At 42.0% G+C, this 16,610-nt stretch overlaps 1 protein-coding gene across 17 annotated transcripts in view; it reads right to left on the bottom strand.

The window, feature by feature from the left end:
• The window catches only part of NCOR2 (nuclear receptor corepressor 2), a 429,457-nt gene that overhangs the window by 44,093 nt on the left and 368,754 nt on the right, over positions 1-16,610 (bottom strand). For 16 of the 17 annotated variants that reach the window (XM_075833601.1, XM_075833585.1, XM_075833675.1 and 13 more), the window contains 6 exons: positions 14,049-14,144; positions 11,192-11,283; positions 10,935-11,089; positions 8,802-8,947; positions 7,807-7,896; positions 5,716-5,996 (listed from right to left, as the gene is read on the bottom strand). In XM_075833601.1, coding sequence (XP_075689716.1) covers positions 5,716-5,996; positions 7,807-7,896; positions 8,802-8,947; positions 10,935-11,089; positions 11,192-11,283; positions 14,049-14,144 — 860 coding nt within the window. Of the gene's footprint in view, positions 1-5,715; positions 5,997-7,806; positions 7,897-8,801; positions 8,952-10,934; positions 11,090-11,191; positions 11,284-14,048; positions 14,145-16,610 lie in introns of all 17 variants that reach the window. The other variant, XM_075833645.1, reaches the window with a different exon arrangement.

Below are 16,610 nucleotides of genomic sequence, written 5' to 3'. Positions count from 1 at the left end.
CTCGGAGTACACACTTTTATGGCGATCTGCCCAGTGACTTAAAACAACAACAACAAATCTGCCTCAGGACTTCCACACTCCATTGCCAAGTAGGCTAAAGTGTGCGGTGATCTTTTACCCCATCAGTCACAATGCGATTGCACAAAGCGTGTGTTTTCATAGACACTTCGAAGTGAGGATATTTCAGAAGATAAAGCCCTGGTAACAAATGCTATTACATAGCTATTTAACCCCTTAACGACCAGGCCTATTTTGGCCTTAATAACCAAGCATTATTTATTTATTTTTTTACTGTTGCATTCCAGGTGTCATAAAGTTTTTATTTTTCTGTCAAAATAGCCATATGAGGGCTTGTTTTTTTGCGGCACAAGTTGTATTTTTCAATTGCGCAATTTTTGGGTGCATATAAATTATTGATTAACTTTTATTAACTTTTTTTGGGGAGGGAATTCTTTTTCGCGTTTTAAATTTACACCATTCACTATGGGGCGTAAATAAAATGTTACCTTTATTTTATGGGTCGTGCGATTACGGCGATACCAAATATGTATAGGTCTTTTTTATGTTTTACTACGTTTGCGCAATAAAGACCCTTTTTAAAAGAAAAATTGTTTATGCATCGCTGCATTCCAAGAGTCGTAACTTTTTTCTTTTTCCGTCGATGTGGCCATATGTGAGCTTGTTTTTTGTGGGACAAGGCGTAGTTGTCACTGGTACTATTTTGGGGTATATGGGACTTATGGATTAACTTATATTTTCCATTTTTTTGGGGGAGAGATGGAAAAAAAAAGGAATTTTGCATTGTTTGTTTTGCGTGCCACTATGATTAATGTGTTAACTTCATTGTTTGAGCCGTTACAATCCCAGCAATACCATATATGTGTATTTTTTTTATGGAAAAAAGTGAATTTTTTTTTTTTTTTTATATAAACTTTAACTGGTTTTTTTTGTCCCACTTGGGGACTTTACTATGCGATCTTCTGATGCTTTGGTATACTCAGGCCGGATTCACACGAGCGTGTTCGGTCCGTGATATACGGACCATATGTCGGCAGTATTTCCCGGACTGAACACACTGCAGGGAGCTGGGCTCCTAGCGTCATACTTATCTATGACGCTATGAGTCCCTGCCCTGCCTGAAATCATGTTTTCAGTACGGGACAGTAGTTACGCAGCGAGGCAGGGACTCCTAGCGTCATAGATAACTATGATGTTAGGAGCCCGGCTCCCTGAAGCGTGTTCAGTCCGGGAAATACTGACGACATACAGTCCGTATTTTACGGACCGAACATGCTCATGTGAATCCAGCCTCCGTATACCAAAGCATTATTGCCTGTCAGTGTAAAACTGAGGGGCAATCTATTAGGCCATACCTCAGGCAGCTACTGATGGCAGACCTGAGGGACTTTGTTAGATCGCGTTGTGGGTGTGCCTATGGGGTGACAGATGGAGCTCCCTCCCTTTGTCAAACACCTTAGATTTCGCGGTCGTTATTGACCGTGGCATCTAAGGGGTTAGACTGCAGAAATTGGAGTTCTCTACAATTACGGCAGTTGCTGTAGGAGTCTGGCTGTGTATTTCAGCCGTGCTCCTGCCGCTGATCTTGTGGGTACAGTGGCAGTACCCACAAGATCCGAGTGATGGATATATTAGTCATGATGCGGGAATTGGCTCCCGCTTGTGACGAATCTTTGTTAAGCGGTTAAAAGTGAAGCAGGATTCTACACACTGTGAGGTTATACATACTATACGCATGCCACAGTTTATTAAGAACTAGTGAGATCACTGAGATATTCCATAATTAACCGCTTTTAAAAAAAAATTTCATCACTGTATTCGAAGACCCATATTTTCTCATCAATGCAGCTGTATTTTTCCGCTTGTTTTTTATAGCTCACGTTGTAATTTTTAATAACACCATTGTGGTGTACATTTTACTGGCACCATTTAGTGTTGTCGTTTTCCTAGAGACAGAACTATTAGCTTATTTTTTTTGTGTGACTAGAAGTAGTTTTTACTAACCATTTTGGTGTATATTTAATTTATTGCTTTTATTTTCATAAATTTTTTGGGGGTTGAAAAAATATGGCCATCGTTTCTGTACACCATGCGGTGTGCAGTAAAAATAATGTTAACTTCATTCTATGAATCGTTATGATTGTGGCAATACCCTATGCATTTAATTTATTTTTATCGGGGCAGGACCTCTTTTTTTTTGTCCCACTAGGGAAGTTGCAGCTTCGATCTCTTGATTGCTTATATAATGCTTTGCAATACTTAGTATTCCAAAGAATTATTTCCTGTAAGCGTTACACTTGCGATCAAAGGCAGCTACCTACGAGAGACCTTAGGGCTATCATTAGGCCCATCGGCTGCCACCCCGCTGCAGTCATTATTGAGGTTTCTCTGATCCCGGCTATTACAGCAGGAGCCTGGCTGTACCCGCACGATCACCAGGAAGTACGATTACATTATAATGCGATTAGGTGATCACAATTACTACTTAATAGTACGTACTTTTGAAGGAAGGGGTTAATATTAATTATTCTATAGATACTTATATTATACAAGATGGCAAACCATTTTATGCAACAATTTGATTGAAATTCTTATCAATACCAGGTCTGGTCGGTTACCCCAAACAATTTTATTATTTTCCAACTATAATCCAAGTTATTTTATTTTGTAACAGAAGAATAATATCGGCTATAAAATAAACCATATATAAAACAAAAGACTGAAAAAAAGAAACATACAAAAGACTAAAACGCTAAGAATTACAGATATTGTAGATGGATGTAAACAGTGATTGATAGATCCTGTTGACTTGTAATAAACTCTGTTGGGGCTCCGTCAAGGCTACATCCTGCGCGATTCTTGCCATCAATGGGGACAGAAACTCTGAAGGTGGGTTCTTCGATTACACACACTTATTTACATCACCTTAATGATGATATGATGGCATCACAATACTTGAACAGAATAGTCTGCATGTAAGAGCATCATTTTAGCATAAAGCCTTGGACTGCAATGAAACTCATTGCTCGCTCTTTAACCACTTGTGGACCTCCCATAGACTATAAACGTCTGGACGGTCCGCAATTAACTCTGCAGGGCTGTTCCAGAACGTCCTGCAGAGTTAGCAGGTTTGCCACTCCCTGGCGGCATTTATCTCCGTGATACTGCTGTCTCTAGACAGCTGTATCATGGAACTTTAACCGGAGACCACTCAGCATGGTCTCCGGTCATGTGATCCTTGTGACAACCTGTCACAACGATCACATTACTCCTAAGAGTAGTGCTTACGCGCAAACTGTGAGGAGCTGTGCGATACAGCTGTCTAGAGACAGCTGATATCACGGAGCTTTCACCCGGAGACCACTCAGTGTGGTCTCCGGTCATGTGATCGCTGTGACATGCTGTCACAGCGATCACATTGCTCCTCCCAGCAGCGCTTGCGCGCCAACGGTAAGGAGCTCAGCTATGTGAACGCTGTGACAGCCTATCACAGCGATCACATGCGTGCCGACAGCTGAGACAGCTGTATCACCGAGCTTCAGAGCCACAGATTCAGGCTGTCACAGCGATCACCAGTTGCATCTTAGAATAATGTACTGTAAAAAAAAAACACACTTTTTTTTTCCAATAAAAATTTTCCATATAAATAAATTTTTCTATCTGCTACACGGCGACTTTGGCCACGCACAACACAGGTCGACCGGCCAAAGATCGCTATGTCCCGTAACCTACATTGCATGTAATAAAAGTCAATGTGGTTGTGTCGCAACGCGCAAGTTGCCACGACATGACAGTTGCAAGAAATCCAATCTGTTGTGTCACAGTTACTTGCAGGTCGCAATGTGACCACATTGACTTTCATTGCTTGCGGTGTAGGCTATGGGACATAGCGATCTTTGGTCGGACGACCTGTGTCATGGCCAAAGACACCATGTAACTCACACGGAGTATTTTGCAGGCAGAGAAAAAATCTTCAAAAAGGAATTTTGAGGCAGATTTGGACCTTCCTGCACTTTTTTGCCCAAGGCCATTAAGGACCGTGGGGGTAAAACGCTTTTTCTGCCTCCCAGCCACCCGGGAAAAGACAACAATTTTGGCCGTATATTGGCGCGGATTTCAACTCGGTTTCCACGTCAAAATCAGCGCCAAAAAACTCTGTGTGAACTGGGCCTTAGGGTGACGTTAGCTGTGGTGGATTCACTGCAAAGTCTGCAGTGGATTACAGTACAGGGCAAGTAGGTGAGATTTTACAAAACTCATCTGCATGCTGCAGACATTTTACACGGCAGATTTTCAAATCTTTGATATGTTGTTAAATTAAAACCTTGGTCTGCTTTCCATAAAATAATAATTTTTGTGGTGTCAAAGGGGTTTTTCAGTCCAAAAAAATGTATGGCCTATCCTCAGGATAAGCCATCAATATCTGATGGGTGGTGGCCTGTCTCCCTGCAGATCAGCTGTTTTTAAGGGACCGCGATGCTCCTATGATCGTCGCTTCCCTTTCATTTCCTTTACTGCTCACACTGTGAATCGCGGAAATACTTGTAGTGGCGGTTCACAGTATTACAGTATACACTTGAATGGGAGAAGGCTGTAATACTGTGAACCGCCACTACAAGTGTACGAGCACTGTGGCCCCTTCAAAACAGCCGATCAATGGGGTACCCGGGTGTCGGACCCGGACCGATCAGATATTGATGGCCTATCCTGAGGATAGACCATCAGTTTTTGTGGACTGGAAACGTCACAACATCTGTAATGGTCGTATAGTGTCAGCGAACCAGCTTTGGAATTTTTTTCTCTAAAAGCCAGTTTGCGCACCATTCATTGTAAGCGCCACCTTGCGCCCAGTGTGTGAGAAATGCACACATATTTGGTATCATTGAAGTTGGCAGAAGTTGCCAAATATGTATTCAGGTGTGTTTAGCCAGTGGCATGCACCGGATGTAAAAAAAAAAAAATCACCTAAAATCAAACATTCACTTCAACTTTTTCTTCCATATTTTAAAAAAAAGTAAAATATGTCTATTATTTTTTCCCACAATATAGAAGCCCAATATATTCTGAGAAAAACAAGACCAAATACATGTAGGTTGGAAAAATAATAGAACAACAATTTGCTTTTAAATTGGCACATGGCTAAAACTTAAAAATGGGCCTGGTCAGGAATGGGGGGGTAAACCTCCTGGTCAGGAAGTGGTTAATATGTTAATAAAACACATGCTACCAGAAATTGGCTTACATCTCTTAGGGGCATTTTACACAGACCAATAAACTGCCCCTAACGTGCGCCAATTGATGATACAAGAAGTAGATTTGTCACTCCTTTACTTTCATATCCATATTTCAATAATTGGGAGTGGGTTCGCACAACCAATCGCTTTTGCGATCATTCGTTCCTCCTCCTGTCATACACTTTACATTATTGTCACCAGCACATTCAGTTTACATGAGAGGGCGTGCTACTGACAAACAAGGATTTTTATGCCCGCATAAAAGACGCGATGTGCATGTTTAAACTGGGCAATAATTGGGAACGAACGTTCATTTAAACATCGCCCAATGTGGAAGGGCCTTTAGGAAGAGCAATAGTTCTATATTTATAGGTCAAGACAATGCTTTGTCTTTATTCTGATTGATTTTTAATCAAGTCTAGTTGTTAGTACTGACCAAACTTTAGTATATTTCACTACACACCTGTGTAATGGACCCTTCCTTATGTGGTCGAGGATTAACTTGAATCTCAGTGCTATGTCTCATTTCTTCTCTGGGAATCTCATGAACAGATCTACCAATTTCCTTTACTGTGGCCACCACTTCCTCATGTGGCTTAAGTTTAAGTGGGCCTGAAAGACCGTCATGCGTTCGGACTTTGTAGGCATCGACTAAGCTTCGTGGTGGAGTGCTTTCTCGCTTCAGCTGCTTGGCTTCTCTTCTGGGGTAGTCGTCTTGAACCTCAATGAAGGCGCGTGGAATTCCTGGATGGAAGGAATGGAATGAAATGTTTACGTCACATGAAGCAGCCACACATAATATACATTTTTTTACATTTATAATTATAAACAACATTTTATCATCTAAAGCTCAATCTCTGTGTATAACAAAAAATGTATGGAGGAGAAAACAAATGTTTTGTTATTTCTTTGCTCTGCTGCATACGTCCAAGAATCCACAGTGGCTAACATTTACCATAAAGTGTGGCAAAATGGTTGTAATACAATTTAGTTTTATTAAATTAAAAAAAGCGGACACAAATTATAAAACCTAGGGAGAAAATATCCAACAATCAGGGCTATGTCCTTACTTGGAGCAGTTGTCATTTATATATGCAAAACTGACCTCGGATGAACTGGACCCATTTGGTGTAATGTGTGTGTCCAGGCTAAAATGTAACAAGAGTACTAAGCGGTAGAAATCTACCCAGCTCACTGCACGTCCTCAGAACAAAAACATCACGTACCTGATCAGTGTTCCTGTCCTAGTAAAATAATTTTTTTTACATATTCACTGACATTTCAAATACATGCAATTTTCACACAGCACCTGAGGTGGACACTGCGATGGGTGGTGAAAATGTAATCCGTAACCAGCGCCTTTACAATTTGCACTCTCACCACGGGAAAACTATGCTAAATACAATATAACAAAATAAAAGGAGGCCAAACCAAGTTAAAAAGGTTATCCAGGAGTATAAAATAAATAAAAAACTGTTGGCACACTATAAAAAGAGACATCTGTACATATTAAAGCGAGCCTCCGGGCCTAGAAAAACATTCTAAATATGATGTTGTATATGGAGTAATAATATCTGATGCAGTCCAGTTGTGCCTGCCATATTAGGGTCCCCTCTGTCCTGTCCCAAAATGGCTGCAGCGCTTCTTAGACTACGAGTCTGAGAAACTCCCACGGTTCTTGAATTGGCCAGAGCGGCTCACGTGATCAGTTCCATCAAATCCGTGAACAGAGGGACTGTCTTAGACTCAGTCTGAGAAACGCTGTGGCCATTTTGAGACAACACAGAGGGGACCCTAAAACGGCAGATCCACGGCATAGGGGGCAACTGGAGGGCACCAGGTAATATTACTTAGAATATCCCATAACATTTATAATTTTGCCCTGAGACCTGTATTGTACCCATTGTTTACAAGCTGACCAGCTGAACATGGGGTGGGACTGCTGCAGTGTGACTGACGTAATAGTAACACAATGTGTATGTATAGTTATTGAAATGATGATTACAGTGCTGCAAGACAAATGCATATATCTCCTAAGTTAGCAGCATATATATATAAACACACATACTATATATTTATATACATAGTGTGCGGTGTAAAAATGTTTGTCATACATCACTGTAAACCACCTTCACAGATGTGTGCTGAGAACAAAAAACATATACAAGCACATACAGCAGCAGGTAGTAAGGAGACCACCAGGTAGCCCCAGCAGGTTGTTCCTCTAGCCATGCACTGGCATGGACATCTCCCATGGATACCAGAAATAAACATCTGTTTGCATCTCTTCCAGCAGCCTCACAGTGAAGAAATTGTGCAGATTTGAACCACAATGTACATTAGTAAGTAGTCGACCTTGATGATTGTGGTCTATTCCACTTTATTTACGAGAACCCAGACAACTCCTTAGTGGCTGGGGGAACACCACCTGCATACTTATACTAGGTCTTTCCCTTCTCATGACATGTAAGCTACATTTTATAATCAGATCTGGAAAATATAAGAACAAAGAGCAAAGGTGTAAAAGGTAAAAACAGTATATGGTAAAGATTACCCTGTGTAATAGAGCCTCGTATATGCTGTGGCGGTTCTTTCATACTGTGTGGACTGTGTCTGTCACCAGGAATTGCTCTTCCCATTAAACCTGCACATAAAAAGAGATTTCACACTAGAAACTCAATGCTCAAGGTGATTAAACAGAATAAAAAGCTCCCAATCAAAGCATTTTTTTTTTATGTGGCTATTTATCTATACATCTCTCACTTTACTTTAATACTGGGGAAATTAACAAAGCAAATAATAAAGTGAGCTATAAAATGAAAAGTTGTGACATAGCTAATAGAATTAGAGTTTAGGCCCTATCTACACTGTGTTTATCCATCAGAGAATTACATCAATAGTATTTCCCGACATATATCTCCGAAGGAAGGCTGCGACATAAGCCGCTGTATGGGCATACAATGGCATAAGTCGCCAATAGGGTCCAATTATAAAGAAAAAAACAAAACGTACAGGAGTGTGTTTTTTTTTACTGCATGCGTCTGTATGGAAAACAGACTACGCCATAGCATACAGTAAAAAATGTACTCTCTTGGCAGATGCTGGCTCAATGGGGACCCTTAGATACGTTTGACATATGCGGCAGGAACTTTCCTGGCGCATACACTGAACCTACACGGCAAACGCACTGTGAACAGAACCTTACACTGCCGTATAATTGCAATGTATACAGACATTACTATGGCAACAACTGGATAAGTCTGCACATTTCTGCAAATGCCCCGAACATGTAATTCGCTGAATGCCTTCCCAATTTTGGCATGGATATCTGGCTATATATATATATATATATATATATATATGTATTTTTTTAAATTGTGCCTACATCGTGTACACATCTAAATCAAACAAATTACCAGTATCATTGTGGGGGACAACGATAACTATGGGTGTCCCAGTTTGCAAAGGTAAGGCTATGGAAGACTTCAAGGCTGCAGTGTAATATGAGCTTGTATTTAACTTTTTATTTGCACAACTATGGAAGCCTACCTTCTATAGGACCTGTTGGTATGTCCCGAATTTGTAAACCTCTCGGCATCTGCCCTTCCATCACGTCATAAGTGCGTTTGGGAGCACTTGCATCTTGAGAGGACCCAACGGTACGATTATCTTCTTTGGAGTTTTGCGAAGCTGTACTGCCTAAATAAGAATACAATGTCAAAAGGGCACACGGTTATCCAGTCAATATTTTTAAACTCAATAAAATATAATTTTTTTTTTAGCAGTAATAGACCTGCAACAATGCATCCAATCTTTCATTAAAAGCTTTACAACAAGGTATGTATTTTATAGCACTTGCCAAGAAAACGTGATGTTTTGCTTTTCACAGCAACGATGCCTGCATGTTCCCCACTCAACAGCCCTGCACAGAACATGGAAACACCACTCAGCAGAACATGAAATAGATTTCTGTCAAATCCGGACTATTTTTCTCCTTTGCAGAGTGAAATCTGACTATTTCTGTTCGTACTACATAATTAATCTGCTCTTAACTAAAAAAAAAAAATTAGTGAGCAAAAGAAAATCTAGGTGATGCCCCAATAAATGAATTTCTTCAGAGTAGGAAAAAAGGAGATTCAGGTCTTTCCTCTAAACTAAATTCACCCCATTCCCCATAGTGTAGGATTATTGAAAGGGTAGAAAGCTCAGGATATAACACATTCATTCATCCCTGTTCGAACAGAAAGAAAAGACTAAACTGTAAAAGTCCTCGTGACACTGAAATTATTATCAGAGGCAAACCCTTTCAGAATGTGGCCCCTGGGAAGATCAGCTGCCCCAGGTCCCGCTCCCGGCAATCAGCTCATTGTGCCGGGGGAAGCTGCAGACAGCGGGGTAAGCTTGGTTCAGAAGACCAATTGGATGAATTTTATTTGTTAGGGTTTTGTTTTGTCCCAACCCCCTGAAAACACCACAGTGCACACGTATATAGTGCTGCAAAGCCCCTGTAGAAAGTGCGACAGTGCCCATTGTACATAGTGCCAGTGTCCACATGGATAGTGCCCACTGTAGATAGTGCCAGTGCCCACAGTGCCACAGTTTCTACTGTAGATAGTGCCCATGTAGATCGCACCAGTGTCCCCTGTAGGTAGTGCCCATGTAGATAGCGCCCATCTCCCCCTGTGGATAGCGCCCATCTCCCCCTGTGGATAGCGCCATCTCCCCCTGTGGATAGCGCCATCTCCCCCTGTGGATAGCGCCATCTCCCCCTGTGGATAGCGCCATCTCCCCCTGTGGATAGCGCCATCTCCCCCTGTGGATAGCGCCATCTCCCCCTGTGGATAGCGCCATCTCCCCCTGTGGATAGCGCCATCTCCCCCTGTGGATAGCGCCATGTCCCCCTGTGGATAGCGCCATGTCCCCCTGTGGATAGCGCCATCTCCCCCTGTGGATAGCGCCATCTCCCCCTGTGGATAGCGCCATCTCCCCCTGTGGATAAAGCCATCTCCTCCAGTAGATAGCTCCACCAAAGCTCCCTCTAGGAGCAGATTCCCCGGCCAGATTGTTGCCAACGCTCTGGTCAGGGATTCCGCTCCTAGAGGAAGACCCTGACACTGTCCATATATGGACAGAGACGCCAGGGGCTCCCTCTAGGAGCATAATCCCCTGCCAAAGCGCTCTGACTGGGGATTACGCTCCTAGAAGCTGCTTAGGTGGCGCAATCTACAGGCAGGTTGTGTGTGGCGCTATCTACAGGGAGGTTGTGGGTGGCACTATCTACAGGTGTGTGTTCCGGGCATCTCAAAGTCCCGGCAGACATGAAAGTGCAGCTTACGCTGAAAGAGCACTGCACAAACCCTGTTCCAGGCTTACAACTGCACAGGGCATCAGCAGTTGGAACGTATACAGCCGTATGGCTGTAGCGAAGGGGTTAAACAAGTATATATTAGAAATCTGTATGATTTCCTATTCTATAAATAAATAAATAAAATTAATTAATAAAACAAATTAAAAGTAGACAAACCCTTTAAGGTCATGTTTAGAGTCTTTAAAAGTGCAGGATTTCCCCAACCATTACTTCCATATGAACAGAATATTGATTATTTACAACACAGAGAAACCGAATATATCATGTTTTACACAATCTTTAACAACAGCTCCAAGGAAAGGAAATCACCAGACTTGCCATCAAGGGACAGGATGTGGCCTTTCTTGCCTTTATAAATGACCTGACCTTTGGACAGCGGTTCCTCCCGCATTCGGTCTACCCTGCCAGGACTGTTTTCGCCCATGATCTTCGAAATGGTTCCTTTGTAGAGTACTTCTGCTGGAGTGCCCTTAAAAATGTGCAGAAAGATGTCAGAGAAAAATGTAACGGTAAATTAAAGAAAATCATACTGTGGTAAACTTTATACTGGCAGTACGTGGGTTGAACTCACATGTGTAATGGACCCTCTGTACATTATTTGGGGATCTGGAGGAGGTCGATTGCTTAGAAAACCTTTAGCGAGACTTCCTCCATGAGCAGTTCCTGCAAAGTACAAACAAACATATTTAAAACTATTAAAGGGTAACTAAACTTTCAAAAAACGTCTAAAATGTCATAGTGACATGTCAGAAGTTTTGATCAGTGAGGGTTCGAGCACGGAGACCCCCACCGATTACTAAAACAAAGCAGCAGAAGCGCTTAGGGTAAGCGCTGGGCCACTTAGTTTCTGATCGGCTTTTCTTGGAAAGCTGAGCAATTGGTGTACGGGCTCAATAGATCATCCATAATGAGCCCGTACACCAATTGCTCGACTTTCCGAGAAAAGCCGATCAAAAACTTCAGCGCTCACCAAAGTGCTTCTGCAGCTTTGTTTTAGTGATCGGTGGGGGTTTGAGTGCTCAGACCCCACCGATCAAAACTTTGTTGTCACTTTGACATGTCAGAAGTTTTTCGAAAGTTTCACATTCACCTAATCCCAACTACAAGTTTGTTCATCATCATAACTGCAAGAAATTGAATTTCACAAAAAGTCATTATTTGTAGATCTCTTTTTGTTCCAAAATCTAAAAGAGATCCAGATATATTAACATTGTGAGTTCAGCATCCATAATGGTCAATTAGTGACTAAAGTAAAAAAAATATTTGTATGCTTCCAACTTTGTGGGAACAGTTTGGGAAAGGCACGTTTTTGTTCCAGCATGACTGTGCCTCAGAGCAAGGTCCATAAAGACATGGTTGGGTGAGTTTGAAGTGGAAGAACTGGACTGTCCCGCACAGAGCCCTGATCTCTCGGTTAGGTGCCATTAGCCAAATGGTACAATATTTTTTGGGGCCAAATTGGTTAATAGAACAGGGGACCTGTCCTCACAATATGCTGTCCTAACATAAGGCAGCATATTCAGGTGACATATCTGCTTTAATGTAAAACAAATAAACCACATACATGCGAGCCTATAATAATCAACAGCGGTCAGAATATATGGGGAAAAAAACATGTATTATAAACTATAAAAAAAAATTTTTGCATAACTTTATTATTTATACCATTAAAGCCATAGTCATGTGACAATGTTCATGTGTACTGTAACCCATTTACACAGTCCTGAAAAGGAGGTGCAATAGGCGCATTAGAAGGAGAGCCCTGTCAGTCAGTGGTCCTCCGCCAACCACGACAGCGGCACTCTACATAGTAATTTGTTTCAAATCCTTACAACAAATTGAGTTCGAGAAAATGAGTAATATACGGATACTTTATACTCTGACTACAACAAAATCCTATTTTAGGAAAGTCTAAGAAAGAAACTCAAAAAGACAAAGGTGCTTCATAGGGCGTCATCCATTGGCAAGAAACTGAGCTCTTTTGAAAAGGGGCATCTTTTATACTTTCCATTATGGTTTCTCCTTTGTAGTCAATAAGGCTAGACAATGAAGGAGTTTTCTGGTCATGTGCAAATAAAGTTAGGCGATTGTACAATGAAAATTCAACTTTCTTTGCTGTCCGTGAATGGAAATATCCTTGTTTAAATTCACAAGCGGAAATCTCTACAGACCTAGTCTTACGATCTGGGTCAGTCGTTCCCAATTGGCTAGAATTTTCTAAAGGTGGGGAGAACTGATCCCCTCCCTGAAAGTTGTGAACAAAGCCAAACGGTCACACAGCTGAGAGTTTGTTCCAATCTATCAATCTACGTAAGGGTCCTATTACACGGCCCAATATGGGTCGTGTAAACGAGCGCCGATCAACGAGATATCTCATCCCCCTGCATTTCCATCATGTCAACAGCGCATCTGCCTGTTTACACAGGGAGATGCGCTGCCGACAACAATAATATTTAATGCTGCATAAACGACACGATCAGTCAATGAACAAGCGTTTGCTCGTTCTTCGCCTGATCGTTGCCATATTTACACAGTGCAATGATCGGGAACCAGCGTTCATATGTACACTAGTTTGACCGATAATTGACCCGTGTAACACCAAACTGCAGCTGTGGAAGGGTAAGATCTGCACAAGTTTTTATACTTTGAATGCAAACAAGAATATTTCCTTTCAATAACAGCAAGTAAAGATATAAACTTTATTTACATAAGACTGGTTAACCCCTAAAACGTGTTATAGAGGTTTCATCCCTGTACATTAACGACCGTTGCTCTTGTGAGTGGAACTTACAAGCAGTGATCAACGTGCGATATCGTCGATCAGCCCGTGTAAAAGCACCTTAAAGCAAGCTGCCCAGTAATACACTTACTGCTGCGGGTCAGTTAGCCCCCAGTGATCTGCCATTACCAGTTTTAACAGGACTAATGGACCAGTTGCAACAATCCCTTTAATTTTATATCTTATACATGCACTCTTACCTATAACACAAATATACAAAGATCCATTATACTATATATAGTTCCATTGAACCTTTCCGTCAGAGGAAACGATAGCTTCCGTTTGCATTACGATTAATTTCAATGGTAAAGCTTCCGAGTCGGTTTCCGTTTTTTCCCGTTCTGTAAAGTCTCCGTTTTTCACGGAAACAATAACGTAGTCGACAACTGCAACGGAAGCATTACCATTGTAATGCAAACGGAAGCTATAATTTCCGTTCGGCTTTCCATTCGGTTCCTCCGACAGAAAGGTTGAATGGAACCGATGAACGGAAACCAAACGCTGATGTGAACAGGCCCTTAACCAAATTTCATGCTGTATTTTTTTGAATGTACACTAAATACACAACCCACCATTCATTCTATAATGCAAGTTCATACTCTAGATTTATTAATATATACAGTTGTTCAGAAGTAAAATAATACCCTACCCCTAAAAATGGAACTCTCTTGAGGTGTCTGCATCACCAGGTTCTCAGGCTGGCTCTTGGGAGAGAGCTGTTCTTGTTTAACAGGTAAGAAAGGCACTGAAAAAAAAAAAACGAGCAACTTTGAAAGAAGTTTCAACAGCAAAGCAATCGCCACTTGTTATTGAGTGTCCTCGTCTCGTCACTATCCACATACAGGGTCACTGACTGTTTTGCAGCAGCCACTACAGAGGGTGGTACTGGTTGTTTCAGCAGGGAAAGTGCATAATGAAGATGTAGCTCATGTAATTCAATATTTTTCTAGTAATTTGGATATTCACAGACTTACATCAGGACATATACCTATTATGAATAGAAGTGTTAGGTAAGAAATCTAGATCAAATAGCAAAATATGCAACTTATTGCAATGCATGTATATTAAGGTAGTGGAATATAATATGGAGTCAATTTCATGTCAAAATTTAGTGCAACATTTCATCCCCTTGGTAGCTTTGACCACTGGCAATGTAAAACCATGCTACGTTACTGAGGAACATATTGTGAGTCCAGGAATAACAGTCACAAAATGTTCCTGGTACAAATAAATATATGAAGCGGTCACAGTATGCGTATCACGTAATAATAAGTCTGTAGCAATCCACTGCCTGCTAAAGACTCCGGTGCAAAGTCCATCATGTCTAAAAAGAACCGCTTACATTTTTATTACAGTACAGTTGTGATATCATAGGTATAAAAGTAGGTCACCTTCTGTAAATATAATGGCCTGAAACAGTCTACTGTACGTTAACCAGTTCAGTGTCAGTGATAATGTCCTTACTCCTCATGCATGGAAGGTAAACCGGCATGTAGATCCCTTTGTATATATTATATATGTCAAGGGTTGAGATAGAGAAACTAAAGAGCGTTCTACCTAGTCCCTGAAATAAAGAATTGACAACTGCATTTTAAGAGACCATATATCATCAGGTTAGTGTATGTGCTGTGCTCGGTTAGTAATACCATAGACCACCACTATGCTGGGTTATCTTTAGAATTCTCGTCTCTTTAGTATCTACTGCGGGTTTTGCAGCAAAGCTGCAAAGTGTCGCCCCATTCGAAAGCTCAGAAACAGTTGGCTGGAAAGAACTGTAAATCTGAAACTTTTCTATAAAAGTAGAACCCTGCCATCTGTGATAGAAATTAAATGGTCAAACAGGGACAATATTGCAGTGACAGGGCCATATAAAAGGATTCCTTTCCAAAATATCTTTATTGTCAAATAATGATCCAATGAAACATGGATTCGTTAGTGGACACTGCAAAAATAGAAATGCAGTGGCATCCAATAACCATTGTCGTGTTTGCAGGAACAGCTATCAAGCGGACTGTTCTTGCACCAGTTAGCAGAAATACTTTGAGGTGTTTGGCCAACATTGTGAGGTCCTATGAAAGTATCTTGCTGTACGTCACTACTCTCAAGTTCAGCAACAGGACAGATAGTTAGATCTAAGGTAGGAGTAGTAGCATGCTGAAATGCACATGATGCGTATTACATGCGTATTTGCCATGTATATATTTTCCTTTGGCAAATCCGCAGCATAATACAGTACCAGCAAAGCTTATAAACAATAATGCATAATTTCAGCATTAAAATATAAAAATCTAGCGTGGCCTAGAGGTGAATGTGAGAGGACGTGTGTGACCGGAGCTCCTGCTGTAATCATCCTTTAAGGTCCATATATCCCGTAAAACTCGGGGAAAATAGCTTACCAGAGTCTGGAGGTGGAGGAGCACGAATACCCGGTCATAATGACGCGCTCTAAGAAGCAGAAGTCGCCGCCAGCGAGTCCCGGGTCCCGCGCTCAAGATGGCGCCGAGGAGAAGGAAGGCCGCAATAGAGGCCTCCGGCAGGAAGTTGTGGAGAAGCTGGAGAGGTTCGCCCGCACGCCGAGAGCAGGGGGGGCGGCTGCACAGCAGCGAAAGTCGGCTGGAGATCAGGCAGCTGGAAGCTCATCATATGGATCCAGGTATTCTCCTTTGGCGGGGGACATGAGAAGTGAGGAGGAGGAGGAGGAGGAGGAAGAGATGAGTGGCGCCATGCAGGATCAGCCAGGTGCTGGAGGGAAAAGTGGAGTAAGGAAGGAGGAACCCTCCCTAAAGGACATTTTGGCAGCGGTGAAGCAGAATTCTATGGTCCTTAATACCTTAGCAAGCCAGATGGGTGGATTGAAGGAGGACATTTTGCTGCTCAGGAATGATTTGCAGAAAGTTGCGGAACGCACCACTGCCGTGGAAGGGAGAGTCTCAGACATGGAGGATGCGATTCCTCACATAAAGCAGGATGTACAGGCACATTCGCAGGCAGTGGCGACATTGATGGCTAAGACAGACGATATGGAAAATCGGCTGAGACGAAATAATGTGCGCCTTGTGGGGGTTCCGGAAAGAGTGGAGGGAACGAATCCGGATGACTTCTTTGAAAAGTGGCTGATAGACACATTTGGGAGAGAGGAATTGACCCCTTTATTTGCGGTGGAGAGAGCGCACAGGGTGCCGACTAGACCTGGCCCTCCGGGAAGGCCGCC

The sequence above is a fragment of the Rhinoderma darwinii genome, chromosome 1, assembly GCF_050947455.1.
Source record: "Rhinoderma darwinii isolate aRhiDar2 chromosome 1, aRhiDar2.hap1, whole genome shotgun sequence".
Lineage (NCBI taxonomy): Eukaryota > Metazoa > Chordata > Amphibia > Anura > Rhinodermatidae > Rhinoderma > Rhinoderma darwinii.
This window is presented reverse-complemented; position numbering and strand designations above follow the sequence as displayed.